The sequence below is a fragment of the Prionailurus viverrinus genome, chromosome C1, assembly GCF_022837055.1.
Source record: "Prionailurus viverrinus isolate Anna chromosome C1, UM_Priviv_1.0, whole genome shotgun sequence".
Taxonomy (NCBI): Eukaryota; Metazoa; Chordata; class Mammalia; order Carnivora; family Felidae; genus Prionailurus; species Prionailurus viverrinus.
The window spans coordinates 180,519,599-180,536,970 of NC_062568.1; the positions used below are offsets into that span (position 1 = coordinate 180,519,599).

The window sequence follows — 17,372 nt, forward strand, 5'->3', positions numbered from 1 at the left end:
GGGGAAGGGGCAGCAGAAAGAAGGGTGGGGGTGGGGACAGTGTAGAGGCAGCAAGCATGGGATACTTATGTGAGAAATTTGGGATTGAGAAAGGGGCAGAGCATGGGAACTTGAGGGAACCAGTACCAACAGGCCTATGCATATTTGAAGGTGAAGGCAAAAGAGCCAAGGAAGGTTAAAGAAGTCAGGCAAGGGCCAGCTGATAGAACAAGGTGCCTGGGTTACCTTACCTAGGAAGAAGTGGGATAGAAAACACAGGGAGCTTTCCAGTCTAGGAAAGAAAGAAAGAAGGCTTTCTAGTCTACCAAAGGTCACTGCTCCTGTCAGGCAGCCCTCTCTTAGAGCTACTCTCTCACAATCTAGTAACCACACTCCCCTCCCCCCTCCCTCCTTGATGCCTAGGGGTAGTCCCACTCCCCACCATTGCTAGTGCTGGGGTACTGCACTAGTCTTAGGCTGGAGGGAAGGAGAACAAGGCTTTAAAGAAGGATAATTAGAGGCCAAGTTGCTGATTAGATGGGGGAACTCCCACCTGAAGGACCCGAATCTAGGAAAGCAAAGGGTATGGAAGGAATAAAATTTGGTGACATCCAGGGGGTAGAAGAGCCCAGTTGGGATAATAAAAATAGCTCAATAAACACTGAGTATTTACTATGTGCTTTGCGTTGTGTTAACACTTTTAATCCTAATGTAGGGAAACACTAGAAGAGGAAGAGATCAGGTTCTGAAGAGTGAAGCTAAAGATTTAGAGGTATGGAGTGGGATGAATAGGAAAGTCAGTCTGGAGCTAACATACAGGTTGGGTTTAAGGAGAGATACTGGAGGCAGAGATATTAGTTGGAAGGCTGTAGCAATAGCTCAGTAGAGATGGAGGAGATGGACCCTAGGAAGTAAAAGTGGTGAGGACATGATGGCTGAGTGGGTGTAAAGGTGAGAAGTTTAGTGGTTTGGCTCTCAATCTTAGTCTTGAGTCCCTAGGAATAGAGTTGGAGCCTTGACCATAGCTAGTGGAAGGAATTCTGGAAAACAAGTATACTGGATGTCATCCATTTGTCCCATTCAGACCCACTCTTTGTCCCTATCTACCATGCGCTGTACCCTGTGAGGCTGATTTATATGGCTTACCTCAATGGATTACCTTGGGCTTTGGTTTCTGTTTGGGTTCCACAAATGGGAGGATACTATGGATTAAATTGTGTCTCCCCACCCCCCACCAATTCATATGTTGAATTCCTAACCCCAATACTCCAGAGTGGAACCTTATTTGGAAATAGGGATCATTGCAGATATAATTAGTTAAGATGAGGTTGTTTCAGTGGGCCCTAATCCAGTGAAACTGGTGTCCTTATAAAATGGGGAAGCTTAGACACAGATACACACAGGAGAATGCCATGTGAAGATAAAGACAGAGTTGGGGGTGATGCTTCTAGAAGCCAAGGAACACCAAGATTGCCAGGAAACCCACTAAAGCTAGGGGAGAGACCCGGAACAGATTGTTCCTCACAGCTCTTGGAAGGAACCAACCCTAATGACACCCTGAACTTTCAGGCTCCAGAACTGTGAGACAATACATTTCTGTTGTTTAAGCCACCAACTTTGTGGTACTTTGTTACAGCAGTGCTAGCAAACTAATACAGAGGAGAACAGAGGATGGGGGTAGAGTGAGAATGAGCTATTTATTCCTGGTTCCCTCCCTGCCATGTCCCTACAGGTTGGTTGTATCTTTCTACCAAAGGTCACTGCTCCTGTCAGGCAGCCCTCTCTTAGAGCTACTCTCTCACGATCTGGTAACTATACTCCCCCCTTACCCCTTGATGCCTAGGGGTGGTACCAGCTCCCAGTTATTGCTAGGGCTCTGGTGCTGCACTAGTCCTTGATGGTTTTCCTAAATCCTGCCTTATCTTTATAACTATGGCCTTTATTAAACTCATCAAGATGCCCAGTTCGAGTGTGCTCTTTCTGCCAAGACCCTGACTAGTACAGTGGGTATGTTTGGAGCCAGCAAAAAATACCATTTATTTGTGAATTTGAATGAGTCAGGGGAATCTATAAACAGAATGGCCTAAGCACATTTACTGCTGAAAATGAATGGCCTAGAGAATGAGGGAGCTTGGCATGAGGTTAAGGGGGCATTGTCCAGAAAGATTTTCTTCATTTAGAAAACATTTATTGAAGGCCTACTCCCATGCGCCAAGCACTGCTCTAGGTGCTGGGGGGAAAAGACAAATAAATCACATTGCTTGCCTTCAAGGAGCTCACAATCTAGTAGTGGGAGACAAACATGTAAACGGTCACTTGCATAAAGCATCACAGGTACTGTAGTAGAAGTCAGGGCTGCAGATAAGAACTTTGGAATGATCAGCTTATAGGAAAGTCAATAGACTCTTGAAGAACTATAATAATTAAGGGGTGGAAAACATGCCTGGATAAGAGAATAATAGGAAGGAATAATTACAATAGTTCAGATATATTAAGCACTTACTATGTCCTAGGCATTGTGCTGTATTTGGATTATCTCAATTCTCTTCACAAGTCTGTGAGGTTCTGTCATTATCCCTATGTTAATAAACAAGAAACCAAGGCTCAAAGACTTTAAGTTATGTGCCCAAGGTCACACAGCTAACAAGTGGGTAAGAGAGGAATTGAACCCAGTTCTGATTCCAGAGTTTATGCTTTCACCACTACTCCTATACTCAGAGCCAGGAGAGATGGCAATATTATGGAAGCCAAGGTAGGAGAGAATTTAAAGGGGAAATGAGTAGCTACCATGACAGATGCCACAGAGAGATCAAATAAATTGAGGACTGATAAGATCCTACTTGATCTTGCAATTTCATGGTTTGAAGTGAACTCTGCCAGGGTAGTTTCCTTAGCAAAGTAGGGGACTAACTGGTCTGAAGAGCAAATGGGAAGTGGGGATGTGGAGATGTCTTTTCAAGGAGTCCAGCATTAGAGAGGAGAGAGGAAACAGGTGAAAGTTAGAGCAGCTTGGTCAAATGAGCCTGGCGTGAGAAGCGAGGGTGCTGGCTTTATGTCAGCAGCAGTACCAAAGGTCGTCATCAGTGGTCAGTGTCGTGGAGCCCAACTATGAGGACAGACAGAGGGGGATGGACGTGAGGTCTGAGAAGTTTGTGTTGTGGGGTTGGAGTGGGTAGGGAGGTTGGGAAAAGAGGTCTGGTGGGTTTGGATCTGTCCAGGGTACTGGGAGAGAGGGGCCTGCCAGCAGCTTAGAGGTAAGTAGGAATGGTTGGCAATGTGAGTGGTACAATAAGACCCCATCTCAGCCATTGGTGGGCACACAGACAGAGGCATGGTCCCCAGGCAAGAAGGAGGCAGTCTTCGGTAGTCCATCTGGGCCTGGGAGGAACACAGGGCCACGGGAGTCTTCTCTGAGGACTTGGGTAGAATTTCAAGGGGGCTGGGTTCCACTTCCTCACAGGCATCTGAGACTGCAGTCTTGGGCTGGGAGAGATGGGCGGGGGGGGGGGGGGGGAAGGAGTCCAGATTAGAGCAGGTCCTGTGGGAGGAAGACCTGGATTGTGCAGGAAGGAGGGTTAGGCTGGGGGTAGAGCTTAGGGATGGTATGCTGGTGGGTAGGGGTCTTGGAAAAGCGTACGTGGGGAAAGGGTCCGGGTCCAGGCAGGGCTGGTGGTGGGGAGGGTGGAAGGGAATGCACTCACTGGACTCAGTGCTGCAGTATCCCTAAGGTACTGGGCTAGGACCCGGTGCAGGTCTGGAAGTGAGGGCCACAGGGCATGCTTCAGACTCCTTGGGGAGAAGGAAGAGAAGGAGACTGAGTTACAGGAGTGAATTAGGAGGGAGGAGGAGACCACGGAGGTGGGCGTGCAGCTGAGATCAGGGAGTAAGACTTGGAGAGGTAACAGTGTAGTCAAGGCAATAAAGGAAGGTAGAGGAGCATAGGTGAAAAGGAGGGAAGGGCAGTCAGTGGTGGGGAGTTTCAAAAAAGGGGTTTGAGTATCCTCAAACACCCCTGCTTCAGCGCCTTTGTACTTGCCATTTTCTCTGCCTCTTGATTTGTTTCCTCATTTCATTTGGGTCTCTGCTCAAATGTCATCCTGTCAGAGAGGCCTTCTCTGACTGCCATCTCTAAAATACTATCACCTCCCTTCCCCATCCCTATGTCCTGCTCTGCTTTATTTTTCTTTATAGCACTTATTGTATATGTATTATATTATTACACATTTTGCCGGGGGGGGGGGTGTCTGTCTCACTCCACTAGAATATAAACTCCATGAGCACAAAGAGTTTGTCTATTTGCTCAGTCCTCCAGGGTATAGAACACTATCTGGCCCAGAGTAGGTGCTCAAAAAATTAGTTGAATGGGTGAATGAAGAGAACCAGAGGGGTTTATTACTAAGTTACTGGGGAAGGTGGTCTCTCTGGGAAGAGTACGGATTAAGGTATGTTGGGGGAACCTCCAATTCTTTCGGCTCATATTTCCACATGGAAAGACTTTAGCTGAACATTTCAGGCTTCTTTTGCTACCTCATTCGTATCTCTCCAAGGGGAGGAGTGATTTATCTGGCAAACCAGGGACAAGGAACTGAGTATGCCTGGTTCAGCAGCATCACCTTCCTCCTCTCCCCCAATTTTTTTGTTGGATCTGATTACCTGCATAGAGGCTACAATCTGGTCTGCTCATACATATGAATGGATTAAAAATTCAAAGAAAGACTTGTATGTTCAAGGAGAGATGGGAGCACAGAGGAGGGACATCTAACCTAGCCTAGGGTCACCAAAAGAGGCTGCTTGGAGGACTTGTCTTTTGAGCTAGGCCTTCAAGAACCAAGAGGTGTTACCAATGGAAGGACTGAAGCATAAGGATGCTATCCTAATGTTTTTGTTTGTTTTCTCTACCTTTAGTTGTTTATAACTTCCAATGGCATTTCTTCTCAGCCTTAGTCTTCCCATATAAACAAGTCATTAATAATATTTATTTAAGGATGTGCTATTTGGCAGGCTTTGTGCTGAGGATTTAAAGATGACCAAGTAAGGTAGAGGGAAGACATATAAAGAAATAAGTACCGTAAAATGCTACTGGTACTGTGATAGAAGTCTGTACTGGGCACAAAGAGAGTAGCCAAGAGGCGAGGGTTAGGAAAGTTTTCTAGGAGTTGGTGGAGAAAGTTATTTAAAGATAAAAGGGTATTAGTCATCCAGGGAGGGTATTCCTGGCAGAGGGGACATCATATCCCCTGCACTGAGAAGTAAAACCACTTGATTTGTGGAGGAAATCACCAACAGTTTGGCAAGGCTGAAGCACAGTGTGGGGGTGAGGGGGTGCAAATTCTGGCAGGGGCCAGATTTTACAGAGCCTTGCTTGTCATTCCAGAGTCTGGACTCTATCCTGGGGAGCTAGTCATGAGACTTAAGGAGGGGAGTAGCCAATCCATGTGTGCATTTTAAAGAGACTATTTGGGTGGCTGTGTGAGGCTAGATTGGAGGGAGAAGAGGTTCTGTTTCAGTGAGCCCGGTAGTGTCTGTAGGGCTAGAAAAAGGGGGCCACTATTTGAGGGAGGTTTAGGAGGTGGAATGACCAGGCCAGGCCAGACTAGATAAAGGGGAGGGAGGTGTCCAGTGTTCAGGTCTGAGCGATGGGTGGACAGACAGAAGCCTTGTTGCTGAGATGAGGAGCCAGGAGGTGGGGTTGTTTGAGGTGTCCAGGATAGCGGGCATGTTAGAGTGTAAGCAGGCGGTGCGACTCCCAGGGGAGACGTGCAGGAGGTGGCTGAAGCCACAGGTGTGGCCCTGCAGTCCTCGGGAGGGCGGGTGTCACTGAGAAACCCTGGGATGCTTGTTTAGAGGCTTCTGGCCCCACCCGGACCACGGTCCCGTCTCCCGCGTGACCGGGGCGGTACCTGTAGTGCGCAGGAAACTGCCACCTCAGCAGCAGCAGGCCCAGGAGGGTGCTGAGGCCCAGCACCACGAGCAGAGCGGTCACCAAGGAGATCCAGGCTAAGGGACGAAACCAGTCAGACCTCTGCCGCCCCAGGCTGGAGCCCCGCCCCCAGGCCGGCCAGACCCCGCCCCGGCCCCGCCCCTCACGGCCCGCCCCTCGCTGCGCCGGCGCCCCTCCAGTCGCGCAGACGCAGAGCGCCTTGCCCCGGCCGGGCCCTCACCAGTCTCGGAGGCAGTGTCTACGCTCACTGGATCTGACCAGGCGCTCCAGGGGCCTTGGTAGGTGGGGCCGTGGAGCCTGGCGCGGAGCTGTAAGCGGTAGCGGGAGCGCGGGCGCAGCTCCAGGGTCTCTCCCCGGGCGCCGAGAGGCGGCTCCAGCACCTGCGCGGAGGGGGAACGAGCCGGTGGGCAGGCTCCGGGCGGCGGCCTGCCGGCGTCGCTGCCTCGAGAGCCTGGCATCCTTTTGGCCAGAAGCGTACAGCTTTGAATCTTCGGGGATCTCCCTCCCTCCCCTCAACGAGCCTCCTTGACAGAAAACATGCATCCTGGCGGAGAGCCTCTCCCTGACAGCGGTCTCGCCCTCCCCAGGCACGCCAGGCCTTAGACGCGCCCCGACACACACGCTGGCACACAGACCTCGTTGCACGGAGAACTAACTACTCATCCTGACCCCAAAGCATACACACACTGACCAGGACACGCGGACATCCCGTCAGAGGTGCTCACCAGGGTCCAGGTCGGGCGATGGAAACCCCGGGCACATTCAGATACTCAGGGCCACACAGATTGTTCACAAGTAACAAGCATCCAGGAGCGGATGCTAGGTGCTGGGGGCACAAGGACAGATTCCAAACAGAGAGAACAAGCGTCGTGTGGACAGGCAGGGAGACTAGCAATCATGTGGCGAACACTTAGGAACTGCTGGTGATATGCCAAGTGCTGGGCTGGGCACTGGGGAAAAGGATGAATGAAACATGGTTTCTCACAAGTCTGATGAGGAAGACATGCAAACCAGTAAATTATCACAAGTAATTAGTGCTATAATGATATAAGTAGGGGACTATGGGAACATGAAGAAGCATGTCAGGCTGCCTGAGTTGCTTGGTTGGGGGTTACTGAGTAGTTCTGTGTGCTAAGAGCATGGAGGGCCAGGCTGGGTGGTCAAAGATGAGGTGAAGGCAGTGGTAGTAGGGATGTGAGGACTGTCGGTACAATAAACTCAACTTATTTGTTGATAAATGGAGGGAAGGGACAAGGGAAAAGGAAGAAGAGTCCAGTATGACTCCAGGCTTGGATAACTGGGTAAGTGGTAGTGCCATTGTCAGATAGGGAACAGAGAAGTAAGTCTGAGGATGAAATACTGTATGGTTCCATTTTGTTAAGTTCAACAACAGCGAAAACTTATCAAAATAGTAGTGGTGTCAAAATAGTAGTTGCCTTTGGGGGGGGGGTGACTGTAAGGGGCACAAGGAGCTTCTGGGATGCTAGAAATAACCTTTGTCTTGATCTGGGTAATAGTTACATGGGTGTATACATGTACAAATTAATCGTATATTTAAGATCTGTGTACTTTACTGAATGTAACTTATACCTCAATAAAAAGGTAAAATAAGCTTGGGGAGGAAGATGAGTTTAGTTTTGGATATACTGGGTCTGAAATGCCCCTGGGGGCTTTTATGTAGAGCTGTCTGGTAAGAAGTTGTATATACGTGTGGTTAATGAGAATAAAAGCAGGAAAGAGTGAGATGGTTCAGCCAGAGAAATAGTATGAGAATCCGGAGAAACTGATCCCAAAGGCAAAGGGAAGGCAAAATTTTAAATGGCAGTAGTCAACAGTATCAAATGTCAAAGAGAGATTAAGATACCAGTTGAATCAGATAAACGTAGATCTACAAACCCAGACATAGATACATGGACACCTTCACTCTTGATAACAGATCCAATAAAACTCAGGAATACCGTGTGTAGTGACGTCTGTGGGCATTTTCCCCTTGATCGTACCTTCCAGTCTTGATGGCCTTCTCCTGTGTATCGGAGCTGATAGCAGGTCTCTCGGGCTCCCCACGATGATGGGTGTTGCCATTCCAATTCCAGCTGCCCGCTGGAGACCTCCCTCCAGTGCAAGTTTGGAGTGGGGATGAGCACTACAGGGATGCCAGCAGGGACTGGCCTAAGCCCTTCTGTGCATGAGATATCATGCCACCAGGGCCATGGGTCAGAAGTACCAGAACTGGTGATGCTGGGCAAGGGGTCAGGAGTGGTCGGGGCAGGAACTATGTGGGAGGGGAAGGGAAGAAAGTTCTTACCAGCCTGGCGGATCCAGAAAGGGGAGCCCAAGTAGCTGTGAACAGCACCCTGGGCTGTGGTCACCTCCACAAGGATGTGAATAACACTGTCATTTCGTGACTTGAAGTGGCAGCGAGAGAACTGGGAGGGCTGTAATCCTGGATTTTTCTCCTCTTCACACTTCTCCCAGATGGGGTCCCTAAGAATCATCCCCATAGAGTTATTGAATCAGGCCTGCATCAGAGACTAATCCTGATAACTCCCATCCCACAGGGGATATGGCCTGTAGGGACCATAATGTGACTCCTCCCTCAGCTTCCAGACCTTTCTCTGTCTTCCTGCCATGGTGTTTTGTTTTCTGAATTTTACTTTGGTGTCCAGCCTCTAACTCTTAGGGAAAGAGCTAGATGATACATGAAAATAGCATGAGCTATAGAGTTCATGTCTTGGCTTATTGGTATACAACTCTGGTAGATTGTTTGATTGATCTTTGCTTCCATTTCTTCATCGATAAAATGGATTAATAACACCTACTTCACTGGATTGTTTCAAAGAGACTTCATCTGTCTGGTGGAAACATACTTATGTTTTTAATCTGTTGTACAGCAGCTCTGTTAGTCACCTCTATATATTAGTTTACTATAACATTATTACAACATCCTCCCCAACTGGCTTTACTGCCTCCATTGTCCACTCCTTTCAGTTTGTTCTCCACATAGCTACCAGAATTTGCTTCCCAAGTGTTGATCTGCTAATGTCCAGCATATATCACAAATCTGTCCACTTACTGAAATCTTTAACACTGCCACGTGAGATGAACTACCTCTGTCTCCTGCCTGGATTAAGGCAAAGTTCTAACTGGTGACTCTGCTTCTGTCTGTACTTCTTTATAATTTCACAGAGAAACCTATCTTTTTAAAATGAAAATCACATCACGTCACTCTTCTGCTTAAAATCCTCCAATGGCTCTCTGTCCCACCTTGAATCCAAACTCCATACCGGGGACCACAGGGCCCTATATGATTTAACTCTTTCCTACCTGGCCATTCTCCTATAATTCTCACACCCGTTTACCACCCTTCATCCACGTGGGCCTTCTTTCTGTGCTATGGATATGCCACATGTACTGCCTTTGCACTTCACCTTGCCCTGGGTTGCTCTGACTCTAGGTCTTCATGTGACTCATTCTTTTTTGCCACTTAGGTGTGGTCTCTAGGTTCTCTAGACCATAAAGTCTAGATTAGCACCCACCCCCCACCCCACTTAGTCTCTACCATATAACCTTGTTTCTTGATTTCTTTACTACTTTGTCACCCCTTCCTTTCCCCCTGACTAAAATGTAAGCCCCAACATTGTGGAAACTTTTCTGTTTCATTTGTTACTCTATTCCAATGCCTGCTACATAGTCACCCTCAATAACTGTTTATTGCACAAGTGAATCATGTCTCCTTCCTGATTATAATGCCTAAATGGCTAGCTGTTCCTAAAATTATTTATTAATATATTTATATGTTTACTTCTTTATTCAACAAATAATTGATACCATGTGCCGGGTACTGTGCTGGGCACTATGAATACATAGAGGAATAATCAAGGAGCTCTCATTCCAGTGGAAGAGGCAGAAAAACAGACAGTTGGTATTTTTCTGTGGTGTGCACTGGCTGCTTGGGGGGGCATATCAAGGAGGATAATCTAACCCAGACAGGGAGGGTCAGAGAATACTTCCTGGACAAGGCAGTGCTTAGACTGCATCTTGGACCTTAAATAGGATAGGCAGAGGGGACAAAGAGACGTACCAGGCACATGCTTGTGCACAGATAAGAGATACAGTGCTTTGGGGGAAATTAGAAGTGTGCAGAATGCTCTTAGCTTAGAGGGCCTGGTGGCGAGTGGTAAATGGGAGAGGGCAGACTAAGGTCATAGATGGCCTTATGACCTTTGTAAGGAGCTTGAGCTTAATCTTACAGTGATTATGGAGACATTTAAGACTTTTAAACTGAAAAATTGTCATAATTAGCATTGTACTTTGGGAAGATCACTGTAACTGCAGGTTGTAGGAAAGAATTCGTGAGGGCAGACTAGAAGCAGGGAAATCTATTAGGACACTTTCATGGTTTCCATGTATGAGGTGATGAGGACCTGAACTGGGGTTGTGACAATGGGGGTGGAGTAAAATATATGGATTGAGGGGATACTGAAGAGGTAGAAATGATAAGACCATTTCTGATTGCATCTGGAGGGTGGGGAAATGGCAGAAGTCCAGAGTGATTCCCATGTTTCAGGCCTGAAAAACCAAGTTGATGGTAGGGTGGAGGACAAAGGAGGAGCAGCTTTTGGTAGAAGAAACGATGACTTTAGTTTTGCTCCTCTTTAATCCATTCATGGCACTTCTAGACTATGGAAATCTGTGCAGTTATTTAAAAGAATGAGTTACTGGGGCGCCTGGGTGGCTCAGTCGGTTAAGCGTCCGACTTCAGCTCAGGTCACCATCTCGTGGTCCGTGAGTTCGAGCCCCGCGTCGGGCTCTGGGATGATGGCTCAGAGCCTGGAGCCTGTTTCCGATTCTGTGTCTCCCTCTCTCTCTGCCCCTCCCCCATTCATGCTCTGTCTCTCTCTGTATCAAAAATAAATAAACGTTAAAAAAACATTTAAAAGAATGAGTTACATCTTTTTGTAATGGGCTCCAAGACATATTAAAATTTTTGTTTAATGTTTATTCATCTTTGAGAGAGAGACACACACACAGCATGAGCGAGGGAGGGGCAGAAAGAGAGAGAGAGAGAGAGAGAGAGAGAGAGAGAGAATCCCAAGCAGGCTCTGCGCTGTCAGCACAGAGCCCAATGTGGGGCTCGAACTCATGAATTGTGAGATCGTGACCTGAGCTGAAGTTGGATGTTTAACCAACTGAGCCACCCAGGCGCCCCTCCAAGACATACTTTTAAGTAAAGAAAGTAAGTTAGCAAACCACAAATATAATGGGATCCAACTTATACTGAAAATTAAATGTTGTGTATAGACATGTTTAAGTACATAGAAAAACTGGAAGAATACATTAAAGCTGTTAATGGTGGTTCTTTTCAGTATTCATTAATTTAACATTTGTTTACTGAGTACCCTCTATGTTCCAGGCACTGTGGTAGGTGAGAATACATTGGTGAGTAAAACCAGACATTGACTTTGCCCTTAGGGATCATGTATAGTCAAGATCAGCCTTTCTCAATTGGAGTTCTGAGAAAGAGTGATATTATCGGTCAAATAACTCCATAAAGTATAAATGTAAAATTGTAACTATGATAAGTACTTAAGAAGGAGAGGTGTATGGTACAATAAGTATATATAATTGGACCCAATGGGGAGGATGAGGGGAGGGTTCCCTGAGGAGGTGACATTTGAGTTGAAAATTGAAGGGTAAGTAGAAGTTAAGACAGGAGGGCTGGGTAGATAGCAAGTGCAAAGACCCAGAGGCAGGAGAGACTAGGGCAGATAGCAGGGGACCAAAGAGTCAGAGAGGAAAAGACAGCATAATGTAAGGTGAAGCTGAAGGCATAGGTAGCGGCTAAGTCTTTCGGTACTTTATAAGGCCACAATAGGGTTCTTCATCTTTCCTTCCTTCCTTCCTTCCTTCCTTCCTTCCTTCCTTCCTTCCTTCCCCAAGATTAGTGGGAAGCTATTGAAGACTTTAAAGCCAAGAGTGTTATATTCATGTTTGCACTTTAAAAGATCACTCCAGGGGCATCTGACTGGCTCAGTTAGTTGAATGTCTGATCAACTCTTGATTTTAGCTCAGGAGCCCGTTTAAGATTCTCTCTCTCCCTCTGCCCCCCTCCCCTGCTCACTTGTTCCAGCTCTCTCTCTCTCTAAAAAAAAAAAAAAAAAAAAAAAAAAAAATCACTGCAGTTCCTATGTGGAGAATGATTTGGAGGATTCAAGAGGTGCCCAGTTAGTAAGTCTTCCTGGTAGCCCAAGTGAGCTAGGGGAATGGCAGTGATGAAAAGCAGGCAGGTTCTAGAGATATTTAATAGGTAAAATCAATAAGACATGGTTTTAGGTTGGATATGGGAGGAGTGACAGATCAGTGAGGTGCTTGGTGGTAATTCTTGAAGGCGAGGTTGTGATTGGATTTGATAGATAATGGAGGGCTGCAGTACCTATTTGAGTAGGGGAGACCATTCAAAGTTTGAGTTTAACAAAGGTCACTCTGTCAGCAGCATGAGGGGTAAATTGCAGGTGAATGAGAAAATAGGCAGTTGCAGTGGTCCAGGTGACATGATTAAATCTGAACGAAACCAAGGCATTCCAGTGGGGATGGAGGGAGATTAAGAAGGTAAAGTATCTATCCGAGGATTAGGGCGTGGAGGCCAGTTGGCTTTGGGATAAAGGAGGGGAGTGAAGAGAACCACGAACAATCTCTCTCTGTGTGATTGTCTCTCTCTCACTACCTCAAGCTCAATCAGCAGTTCAGCTCTCACCTGTTTCCGGGACAGCACCGCGCCCTGCTGTGGTAGAAGAAGCCTTGGGAGCTAGTGTGGTTCTGTTGCTGCCACTGACAGGTAACAGTCTTCAGGTTCAAGGTAAAGCACTGCAGTCCAATCTCCACTAAGTTAACAGAAGGAAGTCCCATCAGGGCCAACACATTCCCGCTCTACAGAGCATCCAGATCATCTTCACACATAACTTGGAATATTTACTTTCATTCATTGTTCTCTCCTTGAATACAGTACACTCTGTCCAGTGGCAAGTTTGAGGTCATCAGGAAGGACCATGGCTCTCAGAGCTTCCATTTCCAGTCCAGGCCTCTCTAGAGATCTTTTCCATCTCCTCCCCATCTTTCCATTCTTTTGTCGACTCACCTGCATCTCCAGGCAGGTCCACAGTTGCGGGGAGGGACCAGGATCCCCAGGAGCCATGGAGAGAGACCCCGTCAGGTTGGCTGCGCAGCTGGAGCTTGTAGGATTTACCAGGCTGGAGCCCTGAGATGAGGCAGCTTCCACTCATCACTGTCAGAGATGAAGCCTTGGGAAAAGAATCCCAGCCTCAGAATCTAGGTCTGCCTCTCAACCAAGACAGCCTCCATCTCTTACATTTGAAGCCCCACAGTGTACCTGTGGAGAGATGCCCAGTTCCCCACTGGATAGATATGCACACAGACTAGGGGCCAGATAGGTTGGTTTCAAGTGGTGTTCAGAACTTTTAGGGAAAGCCCCATGACCTCAAAGGCCTGAAACACTCAATTTTGTTGGTATGAATGACCCAAAGTGGGAGATTCCTAGATAGACATGGTTCCCACGCCCATACTAACTCCCCAAAGACCAACCCAATCTGGAATCCCTGAAGTACAGCCTGCCCTTTCTTGGGGCAAAATTAGGGGTAGGAGATAGGAGGTAGGGCAGAAGAAGGCCAGGATACTTCTCTAGTTGGGGAGGTCTGCTCTGGTCGATCCTGTTGGGGCATCATGGGCTGAGCACACGGAGGCTGGTGCAGAGCTGGGGCTGGGTTTAGTCTCTGCAGAGCTGGACAGCAGGTTTCTGTGGGCAGCAGCTGCATGACTGTGAGAGCACTGGAATTCCTGGGATCCTTGGGGCCATAGCGGAGTTCGTGCCTCAGGAAAGCACTGATTTCGGGAGCTGGGGTCTCCCAGCTGATCTGAAGTTCCCCTGGTTGGCTCCCGCCCACAGCCTTAATGATATTTGGGGGAGCTGGCAGGCCTGAGGGCAAGACAGGGTACATCAGAACTCTCTGAGTGCCACAGTCTATGGTTCAACCCATGGACTGTAGAGGGAGGAGCTGGAAGCTGGATTGCAGGCAGCCCCTGGGTTCTAGAGGATCACAGACCATTGCTCTCCTGGAAGCCAGGGCAAGGAAACTCCTTATCCTTTCTCCTTTCATCACTAGAACAGTGGCCTCTTTTTAGGTTTGTTAGACTCAGTGCTCCTCAAGAGCAGGGATCTCTTCATTTCTGTATCCTTGTCACCTAGCACAGTGCCTGGCACATAGTAGGTAGTCTGTAACTGTTGAATGAGTAGATGAATAGGTTAATGATGGGGAGTGGGGCACAGGTTGTCTCTGGTGTGAAATGAAGTCTAGTTTTGGATGCCAAGTCTGGGAAGAATGATAAGGGGATCTTGAGGTGTCTCTAGCATCTGGTAATGAAGGGCATCCATGTTGCCCCAAGAGAGCACAGACCAGTCTGATCCTAGAAGCTGGATGAGGGGCCATCAAATAGAGGGGCCAGGGTGACAGGAGGATGGCCCTTACCCACACTATCCACAAAGAGCACCCGCTGGGTCACAGTCTGGTTCAGAAACATGTTCTTCACCCAGAGGTGCAGTGGAAAGAAGAGGCGAACTTCATCCTGGGCTGGAAACTGGCACACATATCGAGTTCCAAAGGGCAGCACGTTCTCAAAACTAAGAGGGCAGACACGGGGCTTCTCCCTGTGGGAGTAGGAGAAGTCTGTTCTACCTACGTTGCCACCATGACAGGCTCTGAGGACCCAAGTCTGGGCCCAAGCCCAACTTCTATTTCCATTACTGTCATTTTTCTTCTCAGTGCTTGGGATAAGTGGGATTGGGGGTTATGCAGGGGCTGAACTGGTGATATCCAGAGCACATCTGTTCTTTAAGTAGCTACTGAGGGCATGTCCCCTTATAGGGCCAAAGGCAGGGAAGGTACAGGGGCTGGGTTCGGCTGAGGTAAGTACAGGACAGATACAGGGGAGTGTGGCATAGCCCAGCACATACCCTGGATAAGCATACAGCAGCTGGTATGTTCCATTGGGTGCTGCTTCTTCCTCATCCCAGAAGCAAGTGAGGTCCTCAAAGGTTTGAGAGAAACATTTCAGGGGCTCTGAATCCGAGGCCAGCAAGGAGGTATCTGAGGAACAGCTGGTGAGTTGGGCCCTGGGTCCTCCCAGGCATGTTTATGGGCAAGGGTAGGGGACTAGTGGGAGCCTCCTACCTTGCACCCCTCCCAGGGCTCCCTCTTCCTGGGTACAAGTGGTCTCCACCCTCCACACACCTCACCTTGGCTGCTGACTTGTGCCAGGTTTTGGGGGGCCAGGAGGAGGCAGGAGGTGACCACCAGGAGGGCCCAGGAGGGCATCTTCTCCGGCACTGTGTGCCTGCCTTAGCCCATCCTCCTCTCAGGAAGCCGGGCCCCAATCCCCTCCCGGGCCAGCCCCTCAGGTTCCTGTCAGATACAGCCCCACGTCCTGTCCCTGTCCCTGCCCCTGTGGGGCCCATCCAGACCACACTGGGGCCAAGGGCCAGGGGAGGGAGAGTGGGAGTGGGCAGGAGGGTAGGAGGAATTTGAAAGAGAAGATACAGGCCTTTTGGGAGGGAGATGGGGGTTACATTTTTGACTGTGTACCAGGAGGAGACTAAGCCTCTGTGTGTTTCTATGTCAACTGTTATAGAAGGGCGTATTATCAACAAGAATAGCAACATTTACTGAGCACTTACTATGCTGTTACGTGCTAAGGACTTTATATCTATTGACTCAGCTCATCCTCACAATAGTCTTATTTCCATTATAGAGATGAGGAAACTGAGATGCAGGGAAGTTAAAAGATTTGCCCAAGATCACAGGCCTACTGAGAGGTAAAGCTCAGGAGGTCAAGCTTCAGAATCCAAGTGCTTAACGACCACACCACGCTACTGGAAGGTGTAAATCCACTGGCAAATGACTGCCTCACAACCATAACAAAATGGTGGCTATTTCCACTTTAATGGGTTCTGTAACTTTGTGCGCACATTCTCCCTGAAACTGGATGTGCACCCTCCATTGTGTGTAGTCTCCACTGCTGCCTCTAGTCCTTTGCTACTCAAAGTGTGGTCTGTAGACCAGCAGCAACAGCATTACCTGGGGGCTTGTTAGATATGTGGGATCTTAGGCCGCACCCTGGACCTACTAAAACAGAGTCTGCACTTTACCAAAATCCCCAGATGATTCAAAATACACATTTAAGTTTGAGAAGCACTGGTCTCAGTGGCTCAGCTTGTGATTATCTTCTTCACATCAGTAGCAAGAGAGTAGGTATGATCCCTTGTCCAAAGCCCAGGCAGGGACTGCTCTAACTATGGGTGGCTTTTATGCCACCTCTCAGGAGCTCCGACTCTTGCAGGGGTAGAGGGGAGTGCAGGTCACATTAACTCCCATATTTAGCCCCTCTGGGGCTACCATTGCTGGCTCTGCAGGCTAAGTGGCCTCAATATCACCTTTCTTTCCTCCTCCTGAATGAATGTTACTTATAGAGAGATGGGAGGGGCAGGGTGGGGGGTTGGAGGGAGTAAATGGAAATCCTTTAGCCCTCCTGTGAGGGCTTACTTTCTCTGGCACTGTTTCTCTGCAAGAAGTCCCTGAGGCCAGGTTTGTTCTGGTTCCTGTCCAGCTCTCAGGTTACAAGGACCAGCTTCCTCTGTCCAATGGGGATGACTTCGGATGCCTCCCCAGCCCCCAGTCAAGGGCCACCCAACCTCTAGGTCAAGTGAGAGGGGAAACACATCTTTCATGTTCACAGGGTCCCAATGCTTTGATGCTATGTATATGCCGATGACTTCAAAACTAGTATTTCCAGCTGTGACTTCCTCTGGGCTCCAGGTTGGATTGCCAACTACCTACTTGGCATCTCTACTTGTGTGTCTAATGGGCATCTTATACTTAAGTTGGCCAAAATAAAACTCTTGATTCTGGTTCCCACCCCTAAGCCTGTGATTTTGTTTCTTTTTCCTCTAGTCTTACCCACCTCTGTAAATGGCACCACCGTCTACTCAATTGACCAAACCCAAAAACCCCAATACTCCTTGATTCCTATCTTTCTCTTACCCTACATTCAGTTCACTAGTAAGTCCTATTCAATATTCTTTCAAAACGTACCGTGAATCTGAACACTAGTTACCACTTCCCACCATGCTAGTCCAAGCCTGGACTACTGCAGTAACTTCCTACCGCCTTCCCTCTTACCTGGGGGCCGTCCGTCCTCCAGTCCTCCACATGACAGAGAGAGATGTTTAAAATGCAATTCAAACTTCTTCATTCCCCTGCTTAAACCCTCTGATGATTTCCAACTGTGCTTAGGATAATATCCAAACACCTTCTAGCAGCATACAAGGTCCTGCTTGACGTGGGCAAGCTTACTTAAATCTTATCTCCTACCACTGTCTTCACTC

The 17,372-nt window shown here is 48.2% G+C and overlaps 1 protein-coding gene across 1 annotated transcript; it reads right to left on the reverse strand.

Annotated features, from left to right (window-relative positions):
- Positions 1-1,328: 1,328 nt before the first annotated feature.
- On the reverse strand, positions 1,329-15,306 carry MPL (MPL proto-oncogene, thrombopoietin receptor). The gene is made up of 12 exons (XM_047873464.1): positions 15,228-15,306; positions 14,946-15,078; positions 14,461-14,639; positions 13,612-13,910; positions 13,056-13,218; positions 12,675-12,801; positions 8,226-8,404; positions 7,921-8,063; positions 6,141-6,300; positions 5,880-5,976; positions 3,681-3,768; positions 1,329-3,462 (listed from the first exon to the last, which is right to left on the reverse strand). Exons 1-12 carry the CDS (start codon positions 15,304-15,306, stop codon positions 3,067-3,069), a joined length of 2,043 nt encoding a protein of 680 aa, XP_047729420.1. The 3' UTR covers positions 1,329-3,066.
- Between the last annotated feature and the right edge of the window lie 2,066 nt (positions 15,307-17,372).

Excerpts from the sequence above, each read along its gene's own strand:
- MPL (XM_047873464.1), bottom strand. The coding sequence starts at position 15,306 with ATGCCCTCCTGGGCCCTCCTGGTGGTCACCTCCTGCCTCCTCCTGGCC. Across the intron at positions 12,802-13,055 it reads GGACCTGCCTGGAGATGCAG|TGGAGATTGGACTGCAGTGC; the intron begins GTGAGTCGACAA and ends CTGTTAACTTAG. Across the intron at positions 6,301-7,920 it reads AAGGCCATCAAGACTGGAAG|GTGCTGGAGCCGCCTCTCGG; the intron begins GTACGATCAAGG and ends CCCTCCGCGCAG.